Source organism: Lepisosteus platostomus, chromosome 11 (assembly GCF_059453375.1).
Source record: "Lepisosteus platostomus isolate fLepPlt1 chromosome 11, fLepPlt1.hap1, whole genome shotgun sequence".
NCBI classification, from domain to species: Eukaryota; Metazoa; Chordata; class Actinopteri; order Semionotiformes; family Lepisosteidae; genus Lepisosteus; species Lepisosteus platostomus.
In genome coordinates this window covers 12,257,990-12,273,748 of record NC_142621.1, presented here as the reverse complement: position 1 = coordinate 12,273,748, position 15,759 = coordinate 12,257,990, and the positions used below count along the sequence as shown (strand labels likewise).

The 15,759-nt window shown below is 35.9% G+C and overlaps 2 protein-coding genes across 3 annotated transcripts in view; one reads left to right on the top strand and one right to left on the bottom strand.

The window, feature by feature from the left end:
- Positions 1-15,759, top strand: part of cdc73 (cell division cycle 73, Paf1/RNA polymerase II complex component, homolog (S. cerevisiae)) — a 73,783-nt gene that overhangs the window by 37,093 nt on the left and 20,931 nt on the right. The gene's annotated exons all lie outside the window — the stretch shown is intronic.
- Positions 586-11,176, bottom strand: LOC148652006 (beta-1,3-galactosyltransferase 2-like). Its single transcript, XM_088598466.1, has 2 exons — positions 10,507-11,176; positions 586-7,840 (listed from the first exon to the last, which is right to left on the bottom strand). Exon 2 carries the CDS (start codon positions 7,582-7,584, stop codon positions 6,301-6,303), a length of 1,284 nt encoding a protein of 427 aa, XP_088454592.1. The 5' UTR covers positions 7,585-7,840; positions 10,507-11,176; the 3' UTR covers positions 586-6,300.

Sequence of the window (15,759 nt, the reverse complement as noted above, 5' to 3'; positions counted from 1 at the left end):
GGGATACCTTTGTTTAGTGTTTTGAAAAAGAGGAGTAGGTTTTGTTTCAAAATGTGGATCTGCGACATTCCCAAACGTGGTGAAGCTTTGAAACCTTTTTGTTTTACTAATAGTTTGCTCTTAATGTTGAAGTAAGCTGGTAACGACCGTCTGGAAGCCTTCAAAACAACTTTAAATTTTCTAGCTGAATTTTATCATTACATAAGAAGAAAGTTTTGTAACTGATTTCCTGAACATGATGCTGTTACTAATATTGTCCCATGTGGCTTTGTGTACACAGATCTTATTAATAATCTTATTATTAATCTACATCTCAGAATAGATATTTTTTGTAATTTCTTAAATATTTGACTAAATATATTGAGCATGTTGTGTGAGGGAGAATCTGTTTTGGGGATTTTGAAAGAATAGCACAGCTCTGCAAGACTGAAACTGCTAGGGTATCTTGAGCTCTTTTATAGAATGTAGGTTCATGTAGTACATGACAGAAGTCGGTTTGATTTAGGTTCAAGCGGTTTTCGTACTGTTCTTTGAAGTTGATCACTTCTTCTTACAGCCTCATTAGGAGCAAACCAGTTACTGCTGTTTTTGCAAAGTCAGTCTTTATTTCACTTCAACAGACCTCGAGGACTTGTGGTAACTAATACAGGCAGTACACAGCTAAGTTAACATATTCCAGTAACTACTATCATACATTCCGCAACACATTTAAACACTTACACTATAACTTGGATATGTGCTGTATGTGAAGTGTCCAACTCCAGTACTTATCGGAGCATACCAACATTTCATGCTGCATGTCCTGCAGTGCCTGTACTATAGAGATAGAGAGTACTGAAGAAGAGATATGCTTGTCTAAACACAACATGCTTATAGCTACAACTACTAAGCAAGTCAAGAACTGCAGCAGATGAGGGTGTCCTATCCAACTCAAACTCACTCAACACAGGAGGCATTCAGTATATTGTGCTCTGCATCTTTGGTCATTCAACTTAATGTAAGATGATGATTTAACCCATGCAAGTGTTATTTTTTTTAACTACGGCTCAACTACTTCTCAGAAAAAAAATCTTTATTGGTTTGTGCATCTCAAGTATTCCATAAAAGAGCTTGTATTTTATGGTCTTACGTTTTGATGAAACCAGTGTTTACTAAGGCTGCAAAAATCAATTGAAACACCCAGGGTAAAGTGGACGTGGATGGTTTAGCCTAGGTTGCATATGCAGAATTCAGTGCAAATGTTACTCAAATGTCCTTTGACATTTAAAATTAACATTAAAGGAAAGTTTGACAAAATTAAAACTACATTTAACTTTTTATAGGGGTATGATAAACTAAAGTATTTCCAAAATATTTCTCATTTCAAAAATTATTTATCTTTGGAAAAATGAGAAAGGCCAGCAGATTGAAAAAATGGTGCTTAAAAATGGATGGTGTTTACTTATATCAAAGTTGAATGCTTTGATGTTGAATGCAGAGTTTCCACATAGGAAAGGCTCATGAGCTAAGTAAATAACATTTCTATTATGGTTAGTTAGGGACACATCTGAAAATGCTGGACCTGACGGGTTGTCTATACTTACATACTTTAAGAACATGGATATCCCTGCATTAATTCAAATTGCAAAGCAAAAGAAGTCGGTAACTAAAGATCAGTAGACTGCAAATTTCATCCTGGGGCACCAGCAACCAGTTTAATCAAAAACAGTCTGCCAAAAACTACACAGTGCAGGATATTGTAGTTGGGTTACAGCACACAAACTGGTCATCATACCTGACAATACATGTTTTTGAGCTCAGTGGCATTTACACAGTGGCTCACATGCAGTGAAGAAATGTGATATAGTTAGATCTTGAAAAATGGACAAGTGCACATGTGGTGCCAACCTAAAGAACTCTGCAGCCCAGAGAGCATGGTTATAGCATCGGACGTGTACTGGTTGCTCTGTAATCTTCTGAGGTGTAGTTTCTTGGCATGAAATGCAAAGTGTTGCTACTTAATGATACTGAGTTATCTTCACCCCATGATGCATCATTTCTTTCCGTTGAAGGCTGTAATCCAGGATGATAATGCCCTCATCCACAGAACAAGTGTGGTTTGCCCAGTTGTTTGGTGAGCAGTTGACTGATATTATCCATATGCCATGGCCTTCAGTAACCTAATCAGAATCCATTTGTGCATTTATGAAAAATTCTGGAATGACTCCTGAGACAGCATTTTCCACCTCCATCAACTAGGATATGTGTGACTTTCTCATGGAAAATTGGTGCTGCATCCCTCCTACAGAATTCCAGATGCTGGTAGAGCTTATCATATGGTGCACATGGTGGTACAGCACCCTTTTGACTTTACATTATTACCTTAAGCAATTACAGTCAAAGTAAGGTAGGTAGAAATTACGTTTCAAAAGGAAGCATGACTTTTAGCTGAGACTGCTTGCTTTGTGGCTTTTCACGGCATGACAGTTTTCTGTAGTGATATTAAAAATATTAGAACATAATGTATATTGTCAGCAAAAGCATTTATAAAGACTGTTACCCTTGTACACTGCCTTGAGCTCATTTTGCTGTGACAACTTTTTCACAGCATCTTCCCTGTGACTGTTGTGGCACTAAATTCACTCTGTGATATGCAAAGGCAATGTCAATCCAGCTGCTAAATCATGTGATATAGTTTCAAAAAGAATAAATGTGAACTGTGGTACTTTTCGTATATAACAGATTCATAACAGATCAAGCTCAAGATTTCGTAGCCTAAACATGCATTCTAAATTGAAAACAAGACCCTTGCGTGTCTTTTTGACTTAATGTATAGAACATTCTTTCTGAAGTGATCAAATGATTGATTTTAAAGTAGTTTTAAATGTTTTTTAAGGAAGAATGATATGGTCAGCATCCAACTTCAGTGAGCACACTTAAACTTTAATAATAATTCATCAGTAGAAGAGAAACCGTAATCTTATTATATAAACTTTTAATATGTATATCAAATCCTGCTGGAAATTTAAGTCTGCTGGGTGTGCAGGTTTGTGAAAAGATTGTTCTGTTAGTCTTTCCTTTATACACCTTTGCACCTTTTGGATGGGCATTCGAGACAAAAGAAAATGCAGTATCTAGAGATATAAACAGCTATATATAAAATAGCTTTTTTTTTTTGCTATATACTCAAGACTTTTAAGATTTGAGATGAAAAGACTAATATAATTTATTCCAAATTGTTGATTATGCTATGCCCAGTTTCTGTGCTATGGTTCTGGTTTCTTCAACTTTCCACACCCAAATTGCTTGCTTCTCTTTCTCGGTTCTCTAGACTTCATTTTGGTTTAGGCATACTGACACCATTTGAAAGAACAAAGTTTAAATCGAACACTGCCCATTTATAGTTCTTTTATGTGTGCATAATCAATGCATCAGGAAACATGTGACCAATAAGAAAAATACAGGAGCCATTTGTCCCAGTAATTATGCTCACTTGAAATGGGGGGATGGAATGCAGAAATTATTCTAAAATGTTAAAGTATATATACACAGAAATACCAAAAAATAAAAGATACTTTTGCCTCAGATTAATCTTTACATCTAAAATCCTGATTGCTTGAGTATACAGCAACAGTAGCAATTTTAACTTCACTGTACCAATACTTATGAAGGGGTCTGTATATTGATGGACTTTTTCCATATAGAACTTTTTATATATATATATAACTGCACAGCCTTACATGTGGTCTCTTTTAGGATGCCACATCATTTATTTCAAACTCAGTGCTAGTCTTAGACTCAGTATTAATGGTACTTATATGAATGACGTGTTGTGTAATTTATTCAGAGTGAACTTTAGCTCCTCAAAAATAAATTTTACTGTCTCTCATCTGAATTTTCTTGTTACTGATTTTCCTAACAGTAGTAGCCCTGGTTTATACCTTAGGTAGGTACCTGTGAGCTTGACAGCTTTGCCTACCCTATCTCTGTTGGAATAACTGTTGCACAGTGTAGCTCATTTTTTAACAGGAAAACGGTGTCAGAGTGCACATTTCCAAGCCTGTGTAATTTCCTTCCTCTGTACAGGTGCAAATGTTATACTGATCAGCAAATCCACAAACAGGCAATGCCATATTTAGAACTATCAAAATATTTGCTAAGTAAAAAATGCTAAAATATGTAATGATATTTGCAGCTTATTTGGTTGCACAAAAATTAGGTAAAGTAATAGAAACTTGACGTAACCAATCTATATGTGTAAAAACTATCTTCTTGTTTAGATTCTAGTCAAAAGGTTGTAGAAAGCATTATTAGCTTTTATGGCACTGTGGTGGGGTGAGCATCGTTCTTTCTAAAGTTCTTTTAGAAAAAACTGAGTGCATGTTGGCATTCAAGTGAATATGAAGTTGATAAAGCCATATCAACACATTGAAATACCTTACTAATGTAAATGAGTATTATTTTTTTTTATTTATAGTTTCACTTAATACATTACAGCATTTAGGTTTTGAAAGCAAAAAAATAATTCATGTATAGCTAAAGCAGCATATCAGCATTAAAGCTAAGATAATACCCTTAGACTGTGGACAGCTTGTTTTAGTAGTAAGAAATAGCTTATATTCTTGTCTTTCTCTGTTATAGTTTTCTTATAGTGCAGGTTTGATTTTTCAGGTACCACTTTACTTTAGGAGTGACCTGTAAGTCATGTGTTATTTATGAATGATCAAGTTAACAACCCTTGTGCTAAGTCTGTATTGGTATTTGCTTTCTGTGTCTAATAGATCTGTACTGTTTAATAATTAGGTAATAATGAGCCATGTATTAGTAATGCACGTGTTTGTAATGTGGTCTTTTAGTAATAAAGTAGTAGTACAGCTTGTTACTGCTGACCCCTAAAATTGTGTTATAAAGACACCTCTGTATGATGGATCTTCTATGGATGAAGTTTATTTTTATACATGTGTTGGTATGGCACACGTTTAAGGAATACCTTTAAAGTAAACTTTAGAGACATATAATATGGAACTTTTCCTCATAATTCAGTTCTTAGAATGGATGTAAGAAACATTGGTTATAACATAAATGTCCTTTTACCCTGTAATCCAGCAGTTTTATCACTGGTATTTAACAATCTCTTTTACGTTTTTTTTAGTAGGTTAAAAATCAATTATTTTTTCATATTTGTAAAAAATATTGAATATCAGATAAATATAAAAATAGGTTTCAAACTCAAAGTGAGGAAACAAATTGTAAGAATTCAGGAAAATATAAACGGTTTGTATTCTTTCAGAATAAAAAAGTAGACCTTAAATTAATTAATTTGTATCAGAATTTTACTTTATTCCATTGGGTGGTGCTTGTAATTGTAACATTTTTCATCACAATTTTGCTCTGAGTAATATACACTGCTTCCTTGCTGCAATGCATGCCGTGCAAATATACTTCACCTTGCCTGCTCTGAACCTTGTGAGACTGCTGTTGTACGTATAGTACTGTAGAGTCTATTGTATGTAACTAGTTGAATTTAATTTGTTTTGAGGTTTTGTAATCGAAGTGTGTAGCTGCAGTTTAAAGAAGGAATATATTTGCATGCTTGTGAGTCATAAGCCTCCATTCCTCATTTTGTGTTCATGGATATTAGCATTATAACAAAGAAGCACTATATTTTGAGCAATAGTTAAGATATCTTTTGTGATGCATGTAATTTCCATCCATAAAGAGGTGATAATTTAAAACTAGTACACCATCTAGATAAACTTCTTTGAAGTAAAAATGTGTAATAGGTTTGTAGTACCTAAAATGTACCAGTACTTAGTACGCCAAAGCTTGGATCAATCAGATGAATTCCTGGGAGTACTGCACAGTGTATTCTGGAGGGATTCTTCTCTTTGAATCCTTTGTGAGTTTTTTTTAATTGAAATTAATTTTCCTTGGGTCTGGATATTTCTTTTTGAACCATCCGTGTACTCTACATATTGAAATTACACAAACAGTGTAAACAGCCCTTTGCATAGTCCTTTAGCAAGCTCTAAAAATACTTTTTGTTGTTGTTTCTGATAGTTCTTACTGGTACCTGAAGTGGCAACTGTACATTTTAGATTTGTGTGCATGCTTAGTCTTGCACATGTTCACCGATATATTTTGTTTTACTGCCCCTTTAACTATCACATTAGAGTTTTACAACTACATGACATTTCTTTAAAACTTAAAAAAATAATTTCCTTAAAGACAGTTACCAGTACACAGTGCCGGACCCACCGTGCTTGACCTTCTATAGAACTGACCTCTGTACATGCTTATTTACATTTTTAACAAAGTTAATCACAGACCCCTTTTCCAGTGCAGCTTCCTGTGTCGATGTCTGCTGCCTTTTTCCTTGGCTGCATTAATGCAAGCATTGTGCTTGTTGTTTTGTAAATGGTTCCAATACTTAATAAGTTCATTTGGCTGGAACTGGTGAGAGGTAATCAAGTGACTGTATTTACAGCTGGAATAGGAGACCCGCCAGTGATTAAAAATAAATTCATTAGGAGGTGGGACTGGGTCAATACGCAGTTTGGCAAGGCAGATTCCTACGTAGACATCTTCTAAGTGGAGACGGCGTATACTTAAGGAGGCTTTATAAATCTTTCCAGCTAAGTCCCCTGAGAACACATACCCTGTCCCAGAGCAGAATACTGGGTATCTTTCACTAGGATACAATTCAGGTGGCATGTACCATTTGCTATCTTTATTTCTATTTGGGGCATAGCCTCTCATCAAATAGCCAGTAAAATAATTCTGCCTGGGTGGAAGATCTGGCCTTAGTAACTTTTGAATCAAGTATTCTGTATTGACAAACATATCACTGTCTGTCTTCATAACGTAGCGAGTATATGGACAATGTGTAGCTACCCAGTTCATCCCCATAAGAGTTTTAATGGTTAGGTTGTAGTATGTGTCCAAATATTCCTGCTGAATGATGTCATGGTATTGTCTACTCTCTTCCACAATAGAACGCTGCAAGTAACCATTGCCATTTTTCCCCAGGCCCAGCAAAAACAGACGTATGCATTTAATTCCTGGTGCTATGGTGTCATTTCCCCAAGTGTGTCTTATGGCATTCCTTGCATCTATTTGGCCTGGTTCTGCTGCTATCAATAGTATTAAGAAGGGGCTCCTGTCTTTGCATTTGTCTGGCTCATTGATGATGTACCGGTAAGGCTGTGTGTTCAAATCACCCCCTGCCCCCTTCTTTCTATACAAGCTGTTATTCGCACTCAAAGAGTTCTCCAGTCCAGTGACTCCCTGCACAGACAGCTCAGCATGACTCAAGTTCAGAGTGACCTGAGGCTTGGGAGGTGCAGGGAGAGTCTCCTTCCAAATGCTCCTCAGTGAGCTCTGATTGGTCTCACCTTTCGGTGAACGGAATCCTCTCACAGTGTAAGCCACAGGGTTATCTCTCATGCCAGTCCTCCCAGGCAGCCAGTCCACATGGTTACAGAACAGGAAAATGCCGAAAAGAAAAACTAGACACAGGAGGCCAATGATGTGTGTGCGGAAAAGTGACCTCTTAACATTACAAGTCATTTTTTTCAGGAAGCAGTGCCGTCTTCTCCACTGCATGATGCAGATGTAAAATTCCCCGCTGCTTGATTGTCACATTTAATCAAGTCACGTGTGTATTGCAAATGGAGCAGCCGTTATTAAAAAGAAACATTCAATGTTTCTTGATGCCTGTAGTAGAGCTACATTTGTGATAATGTACTCTCCAAGTAACCCAGTTTGAACTCCTTTTCTGGCTTATCAGCATAATTGGCTGTCATGCTTTCATGCAGTTTCTTAACAGTTCTTCTCTTCAGTTTATGCTTCTCTTGGACATCTGAAAAAAACAACAATAATTTTTCAGGTAAATGCATTATGAGAGTTTAGGAAAAACAAACATGGTTGAACAGTATATTACTTTGAATAACTTGAAGTCTTTAATTGCAAGTGCTATATCATTTTCAGTCCTGGGCTTCCTTTTGTTTGTTTACTGTACAGAACCTTAAAAGATATACAGAGACCATTGCCATGTTATAATCTGTTTATATTGTGCTTCACTAAATTTAGTCATGTTATAAATATATGTAAATGTATGATTAATACCTGCATTACTTTCTTAAATCCTTTCTGTTTTGGCTAATTGGGTGCATACCAAAAATTAGTACTGTATACGTCTTATCTGGAATGAACAAAGTGGTAGCAAGCTAGTCAAAAGGCCCTTAACAGCTATGTAAATTTTCCCATACACAATATGGTGCTCTTGTAGCTTTGTATTGCTCTGATGGCCTATTCCTATCAGCCTCCTGCTGTGCTTGAAAAGCAAGTGAAAAGATGCATCTGTCAAAATGAATTTTCAGGGTCCAGCAAGCTCCACTGCAGAATCTGCAGACAGTAGCAAATGATAAGTCTTCACCCATCATTCACCTTCAACCTGATATTTGTTTGAGAAAAGGGGTACCTTGAATGTTTTGTTTTTGCTGGAATTAAAATCTTTTGTTATGTATCCTTAAGAAGATTGACATAAAATGTGATCTTGGAAAGTAAATTCTATTCTGTACCAGAGAGTTAGAATATTTTAGCCTAATATATGTTGCCATTTTATAAATATATGGTCAGTTATGACTAGAGTGTGTTAAAATTTAAATTAAAAATCTATATCCACTCTGTGAGTTTGCATTTCCCTATGAATGTGTTAGCTAGGAGTAGAATCAATCCAGTCTGACCTTTTTAACAAATGAGCTTACCCTGCTATATTACTATAATGTAGGCCAGCTTCAGAAGCAAAAGCTAGGTAAGGCTTGGTGTATTCCACATCCCTACTAAATGAAATGGAACAGACTTAAGATTCAAATAATGTAATTGCCAAAAACAAAAAAGACAATTGTACTCAACAGTTATGTTAGATATTTAATCAGTATTATATCAATTAAAACTAATTTAAACAAGGAATGGCTTTCATATGTATATATAATTTTTTGTCTGTCTATTGCCATTTTTTTAGATGTAAAAATACAAATGTTTAACACTTCATAGTTTTCCAAATCTTCACGGACCTGGGTTTCTTAAGTTTTAACTGTATCTGTAAAATTATTTTTCAATATTTTAAGCATAAAAGTATTTTTAAAACGTTTTCAGTTGTTAAAAGTTGTATGGTTCAAAGAGTGACATGTTTACTTGACATGCCACGTCTGGCTTTGGGCCCTCTGGCTTATTAATGGAACTTCTAAAGGTCATTTGTGACACAGATCTAACCCATACAGTACCCCTACTTGACACCCATAAACATAAATTAAAGAATCTTTTAAAATCTCCCATATCAAGTACTAGTAAAATTTGTATTCAGGCATGAATAATAGTAATAATATTGTCAAAGTATGTATATACTGTTTGTGTAGTCTATAGCATAAACTTGTGCATCCTAAAATAGATAATGAACACAGAGAATTTGCGGGTACTCCATGTTATCTGTTTTAAGTCTTTAATTTCCATAATTAAAATATTGACTGTTGCTTATAACCTAGTAATTATTTACATTCCAGTATTTTTGTTCCTTCATTTTAGTACTGAATTATATACTGCTGTGTTGAAATTAGTAGTTTTATTATGTGTTGGTAATTGAGGTAAAAAGAATACATAGAACTGTCTGAAAGATGCATTAATGAGCATTGACTAGATTATGCAACAGCCACTAATCTCTTTAACAGGCTTAAATCTTTTTCCATGTTTATGTCTGTATATATGTAGTGTTTTTTTAATGCTAACACAATTTGTTTTGGAGTATTATCCTGTACTTACATTGACAAAACTGACTCGTATGTTGATATCGCTATTTCTAGTCCAATTAAGTGAGATACAGTAGAGTGTTTGGTCTAAACCCTAAAATTGTATAATTGTACTTTGGAAAATATAAGATTGTATGTCAGAAATGGTATAGGATATACAATTCAGTTAATGTGACTTTACTGCATGATCTGTTTTGATGGTTGAGCTCACGGCGTGTCATATCAGACGCAATTTATTGGACCTTTCAATTTACTTTGGTTTTTGTACATCTGGTCTGATGCGCATAAAGTAACGTAAAGTATTTTCAATTTTCCTGTACATAAACATAGTTAAACAAAAGTAAAAAAGTACTATCATTTGAAATGTAGGATCATTGCAGGATCATTATGACCTAATTTAATCAAGGGGATGTAGGGAAAACAAAATATGTTAAAACATAATAGCAGGCAAGCTGATCGATTCCATTGACCGTTGCAAAATACTGTATTTATTTTACATTCAGTAATTAACTATTAGGAAGCGGCTTGGTTTCAATTTGTCAGTTCTTGTGGGTGGACGGAACGATGGGGGGTGGTGCTGGGAAAGGAATCAGATCCATTGAATTTCTCTGCCTCGCTGCTCTGAATTACATGATGCACTTTTAAGGTCTTCAGAAAGACAATAGGCCTCTTGTGACAACAAATCAGTAAAAGAAAAAAATACTATTATCGTTAAACATACCTCTTCCTGTTGTAATTTTTTGACGTAGGTAGACAATTGTGCTTTCTGCAGGCAGGGGTGGCACGCCATCATTCCATGAACGAAAAAAAAAATAATGTTTTTCCCCTAATCACGTGTACATCCCCTTGTGTTCTTTCTTTTATTCTTGGCTTCCCATCCGTCCATCTGTCAGTGTCAGACTGCAGCCATCATTTCTGTTCGTTTTCGTAGCCCAAGGTTTCTTTTTTTCTCAGTTCTTGTGTGTATTGCTCTTCTAAGAATGTTTAGCCTGCTTAGTAGTTTTTCTTTATTTAGACGTTGTGCTGACTTGATTGGCAAAAGGCCAGTTGGTGAACAAGCCCCAACAGCTGCAGTTAGACTGTTTTGTTTTCCTGTTACAAAGAGGTTTGCTTTATCTGTCCAGTATCCTTTCCTCCACTGCTTTAGTATTTGATCGCAATCTCAGACAGCCACTACTTCAGGCTGTACCACTCCTTTGCCATGGTAGAGAAAAGCAGGTTCTTTGCCCATCGTAGAGAAAAGCAGGACAAAAAAATCTCTTCTTTACAGCAGCCAGTGTGATGTGATTTTCCTCTGTTGAAAGGAATGAAGAGCTCCTCTGCTGCTCTGGGAAGGCAGCTGTTTAACTGTGGACTTAGACACCGTTTCAGTGACAGAACATTCAAACGTCACTGCTTACTTAGCAGGGGTTCCCACGTGACCTATTCATATTCATTTCCTCCCTTCTACAGTCTAAACCTTTAACTATTTCCTTGCACAAGACAGGAAGAGTGTGGCTTTATCTTATAAACAGTTTTGAGAATACAGCCGAGATATCTAGTATAATTACTCTTCATTATTTTGCTTCTAGCTTTTTTCAGTTTTTAGTCTCATGTAAATGTCAATATTTCCTATAGACTGGGTGTGAATATGTAGGTTGCATTAGCAACAGCACGTAAATCCTCTTTATTTAAAACTAATAGATAAAATCTAGGAAGCTATCATAATGTTTGCTACTATTTGTTGCACTGATGCATTGCATTTTTGTGCATTTGATAAAGAGGTTAAAGTGAATCACTATTTATATGGCATTCATTTCTTGTCTGTGACCTTTAACAGGCTCAGTGTTTAAATTAATAACCCCAGTGCTGTCACAGCTAAAAACAACACTCAGTAATGGCTTGCTGAGGGTTTGAGTGTGTATATAAAAGATTATTCTTTACAATTTGTTTGTTTTTATATGGCGTTTAAGAAAATGTTGTCCAAAGTAGTCTTTTGGTAAATATTCAGAATGGCTTTTGCTATTTATTTTTGGATTTACAATTCACAAGGTATTATTTATTTTGTAGAAAATGAGTTTTAATAGCTTTTCTTAATAGTGTAATGGTGGTAATTGCATTATCAGTACAATGTGTCAGGGTATTATTGCAGTATAGATATTGACAATTTTCACACAAGTCCTAACTTTGATATCTGTTTTTATGACATTTTTGGAATATTGGATTACTATTCAGTGGAGTTTGAAATGTTCCTTAAGGTTATAATTTTCATTTAATTTGTGTTATAATGGCTTTGTGTTGTTGTTGTTGTTGTTTTTTCATTCTACACTGTGCTGTTCGACAAGTGCACTTGAAGCCTTCCATATATTTATTCAGGTTTTCATCATGTTGCTTAAGTTCACCTGTTTAGAAAAGCCCAGACGATTACCATGCTCATTCTCAACATGACACTGGGCTTTATTAATATGAGGTTATAAGGTTTGTGAGCTCCATCTGTCTAAAATTGTTGGAATATTTTTTATTATTTTTAAAATATTTTGTTTAATTACATTTGTTGTAAAATTGTGATGAAATATCAATGAAGAAAATTTGAAATGTTTTTAAGCCCCTACCACATTATATGTCCATTTTGTCGAATTTTAGGGTTTGACATTAAAATATTTTACTGTTGTAAAAAAAAACATTTAAAAACATCTTACTGATAACCTTATTGTTAACATATAAAAACCTCTGTTACTGTGGTTAAACAGCTGTTATAGTTACTGTAAGGTAATAAGAAATAAGGTAAAGAAATACTAATCCCAGTGCTCATTTTTTTTTGTATTCTTATTGCCTCTTGTTAACGTTTAAGGGTTTGAGAAGGATGTTGAGTAAATGTATATCTATAATTCAGAATGGCAGAGAATGTAAAGTGAACATGTCTTATTTTTAAAAATGAGTAAATTGTAAACATATGAGAATTAAATGGACAAAGTTATTTTTAACCACACAAACATACAATGGATTATTTGAACAAATATGTAAAGAATCAAGGGTACAATTAGTGTCTGAAGCATAGGCAAAGATGTGTATTCTGATTCCCCTACAAATGTTTTTCAGCTTTGTAGGGTTTATCCACATGTTAGAAAGCAAAGCAAAAGATTTCCTCTATAGGTTAATGTTAAAAAAGTTTATTTTGTCTTCTCTCTGTGATACCATGACAATGCAATGAACTAGTGATCCTGAATTAGTGTGGGCCTTTTCCCCCCCCAATAAATATTATAAGCGAAATATTATTTGGTACAAATAGAGCAAGCTGTTGTTTGGATGCTTAAAGAAAAGACTTCAACCTGAACTATAGCACAGAAACAGGGCATAGCAAAATCGACAATTTGGAATATCTTGAAATGGAAAGAAACCGTTGAAGTACTTAGGAATCAGCAGCAAACAGGTTGGCTGAGAAAAACAACTTCAGTTGTTGATACAAGAATTATCAGAGCTGTGAAGAAAAACTGTAAATCGTCTGTTGCTTAAATGACCAGAAATGTCCACAGTGCAGAGGTGAATCGCATTTTTTGATGCCATCTACGATGAGCCAGTAGAATCATTGGACAAAGTGCTATGGATAAATGAGACAAAGATAAACCTTTACCAAAATGATGGCAAGGTGAAAGTGTGGAAAAAGGAATGAAGTATAGATGATCTAAAACATACCACTACATCTGTGAAACATAGCAGGAATGTGTTATGGCTTGGGCATGCCAGACCGCCTCTGGAACTGACTCGCTTATCTTTATTTATGATGAAACTAATGATTATAGAAGTTGAGTGACTTCAGAAGTGTACAGAAACATCTTGTGTACATGCCTCCAGACTCATGCAACTGGTACTTCATCATGCAACGGGACAAGGACCCAAAACACTGCCAGCGCAACCAAGGAGTTCATCGGGTGAAAAAATGAAAAATCTTAGATTAGGCAAGTCAATCTCTCGATTTTAATTTAATCGAGCATGCATTTCTCTTTCTGAAACGTAGACTGAAGTCGGAACCTCCCCCCCCCAAACCAAACAGCAACCAAAAATGGCTGCAGCAAAGGCTTGGCAAAGCATCTCATAAGAACAAATCAAGTGTCTGCTCATGTCAGTGGGTCACAGACTTGATGCAGTTACTGTGTGCAAAGGATTTGCAAGCGAAGACTTATAATAATTTGCTTTGTTAATTTTTTCCAGTGCTTATGCTGACCTAAGATTATCACAAAAAGAGATATTATTCTAAAATGTTAAAGCATATGTGACATTACGCGGGGGCGTGTCCAGTGTGGAGGTTTGGGTCCTGGAGGGAAGGATGATGCCTCACCTTGGTAGTCACAGCTTTTCTGGTGATTAGAAGATGAGCCACAGCTGTGAAGACACACTGGACACCCCCGGAAGGGGAGGATTATTTTCACAGGCAGCCCCGGAGAGGATTGTACCTACATTAGGCGTTATTTTTATTTTTTTCCGGCCTGTCCCGTCAGGCATCTTCATTAGGGCAGGGCAGACCTTTTTCACACTTGAGTTATTTTGTTTTTGGCCTTATTCACCGTGCTCTTCCAGACTGAACCCTGTTTAAGTCCAGTCTGGTCACAGCTGTGCTAGCGGTTCTTCTTTTTTTCCGGGCTGGACCCCAGTGTATAGGGCAAGCCCAGCCTGGATGTCGCGATGCACAGCAGAAGACCTTCCTTTTTGCTTTTTGTTTCTTTTTTCACTTTTTTTTTTATTTGCGGTTCCTGCTAACCTCACACCGGTGCTTCCGGTTAGGGATGTTGACTTTTTACTGGTGCTCCACATGGCTCCGCCCACTCTCACATTGTTACATATCTAGAAATAAGAGGGGACATTCTATACTTTTACTTCATATACATCTTTTCATCTCAAATCTGAGTTGCTTGAGTGTACAGCAAAAATAGTAACTTTGACTTCACTCTTCCAATACTTATGAAGAGCACTGTATATGTGTTGTCCATCTTTTTAAACATACTTTAGCAAATCACTGGGTCTGAATATGAGTTGCCCTTGCAGTAGTTTTTTGGTTTTCTTTCTGATTAGCCAGATTATTACGATGTTTCCCCAAAGTATTTTAATTCATCCTTGCACAGTGTACCTTAAGGTTGCATTGATAAAGTCATCTAGGCATTAGAAATTTTGTGCTTTCTCACATCATGCATTTACTGTGTGACAGAGGGATCTCCGTCGCTGTCCGCAGGCGGTACAATACACGACACGTAATATTCACCTTAAGTAACACATGTTCATGCATACTTTCCTGTCGGCTAGCTAGCTCATGAGGGTGCACACTCGGGGCTTGGCTAGCATTTGCTTACTTCATACATGCAAAACATTACCACATTTTATTTCAAAATCCGTTCCTGTTATCTGTAGAGACACAAACACAAACTCTGAAGGTCTATTGTTATGTTTCTGTTTCTTAGTACTTAGCTATGTGAGAGAGCACTCTTTTTGGGGTCTTTTTCCGTGTTGCAGTCTGACTTCTGGGTATGGTGGCCTCATTGGTCCAAACCCAATACCAGTTTTCAGCTTGGCTTTGTAGTGTCAACACTGAGTGGTGCATGCACACATCTTCTGGTAAAGGAAGTACCATTTTTACAGATGGTTAAAAATGAGTAAAATGTGTTCAGGGTTGGTATTTGGCACCCCTCCTGCCCTCCCTGTGACATACTGTATATTGGTTTATGAACACATTAATGTAACTTTCCTAAAATATTGCAAGGGCCACGAAAAGCTCACTTGTCAAAAGCTAGGAATATTGAATAACGGATGTCTTCAGTTCAAGGTTAAAGGTAGCGATTCCAGTTAAACAGGTTGGTTGAAACTGCATAAACTTGAAACTTGAAAATTGCTGTATTAAAAAAAAAAACAATGCCTCTCAGTGGAAAAGAACGGGTTATTTTGCATATTAATTATTCAATTCATAACCTTGTCTTCAAGAGTCTGCCAGGATAGTAGTATGTTTAGG

Excerpts from the sequence above, each read along its gene's own strand:
- LOC148652006 (XM_088598466.1), bottom strand. The coding sequence starts at position 7,584 with ATGCAGTGGAGAAGACGGCACTGCTTCCTGAAAAAAATGACTTGTAAT.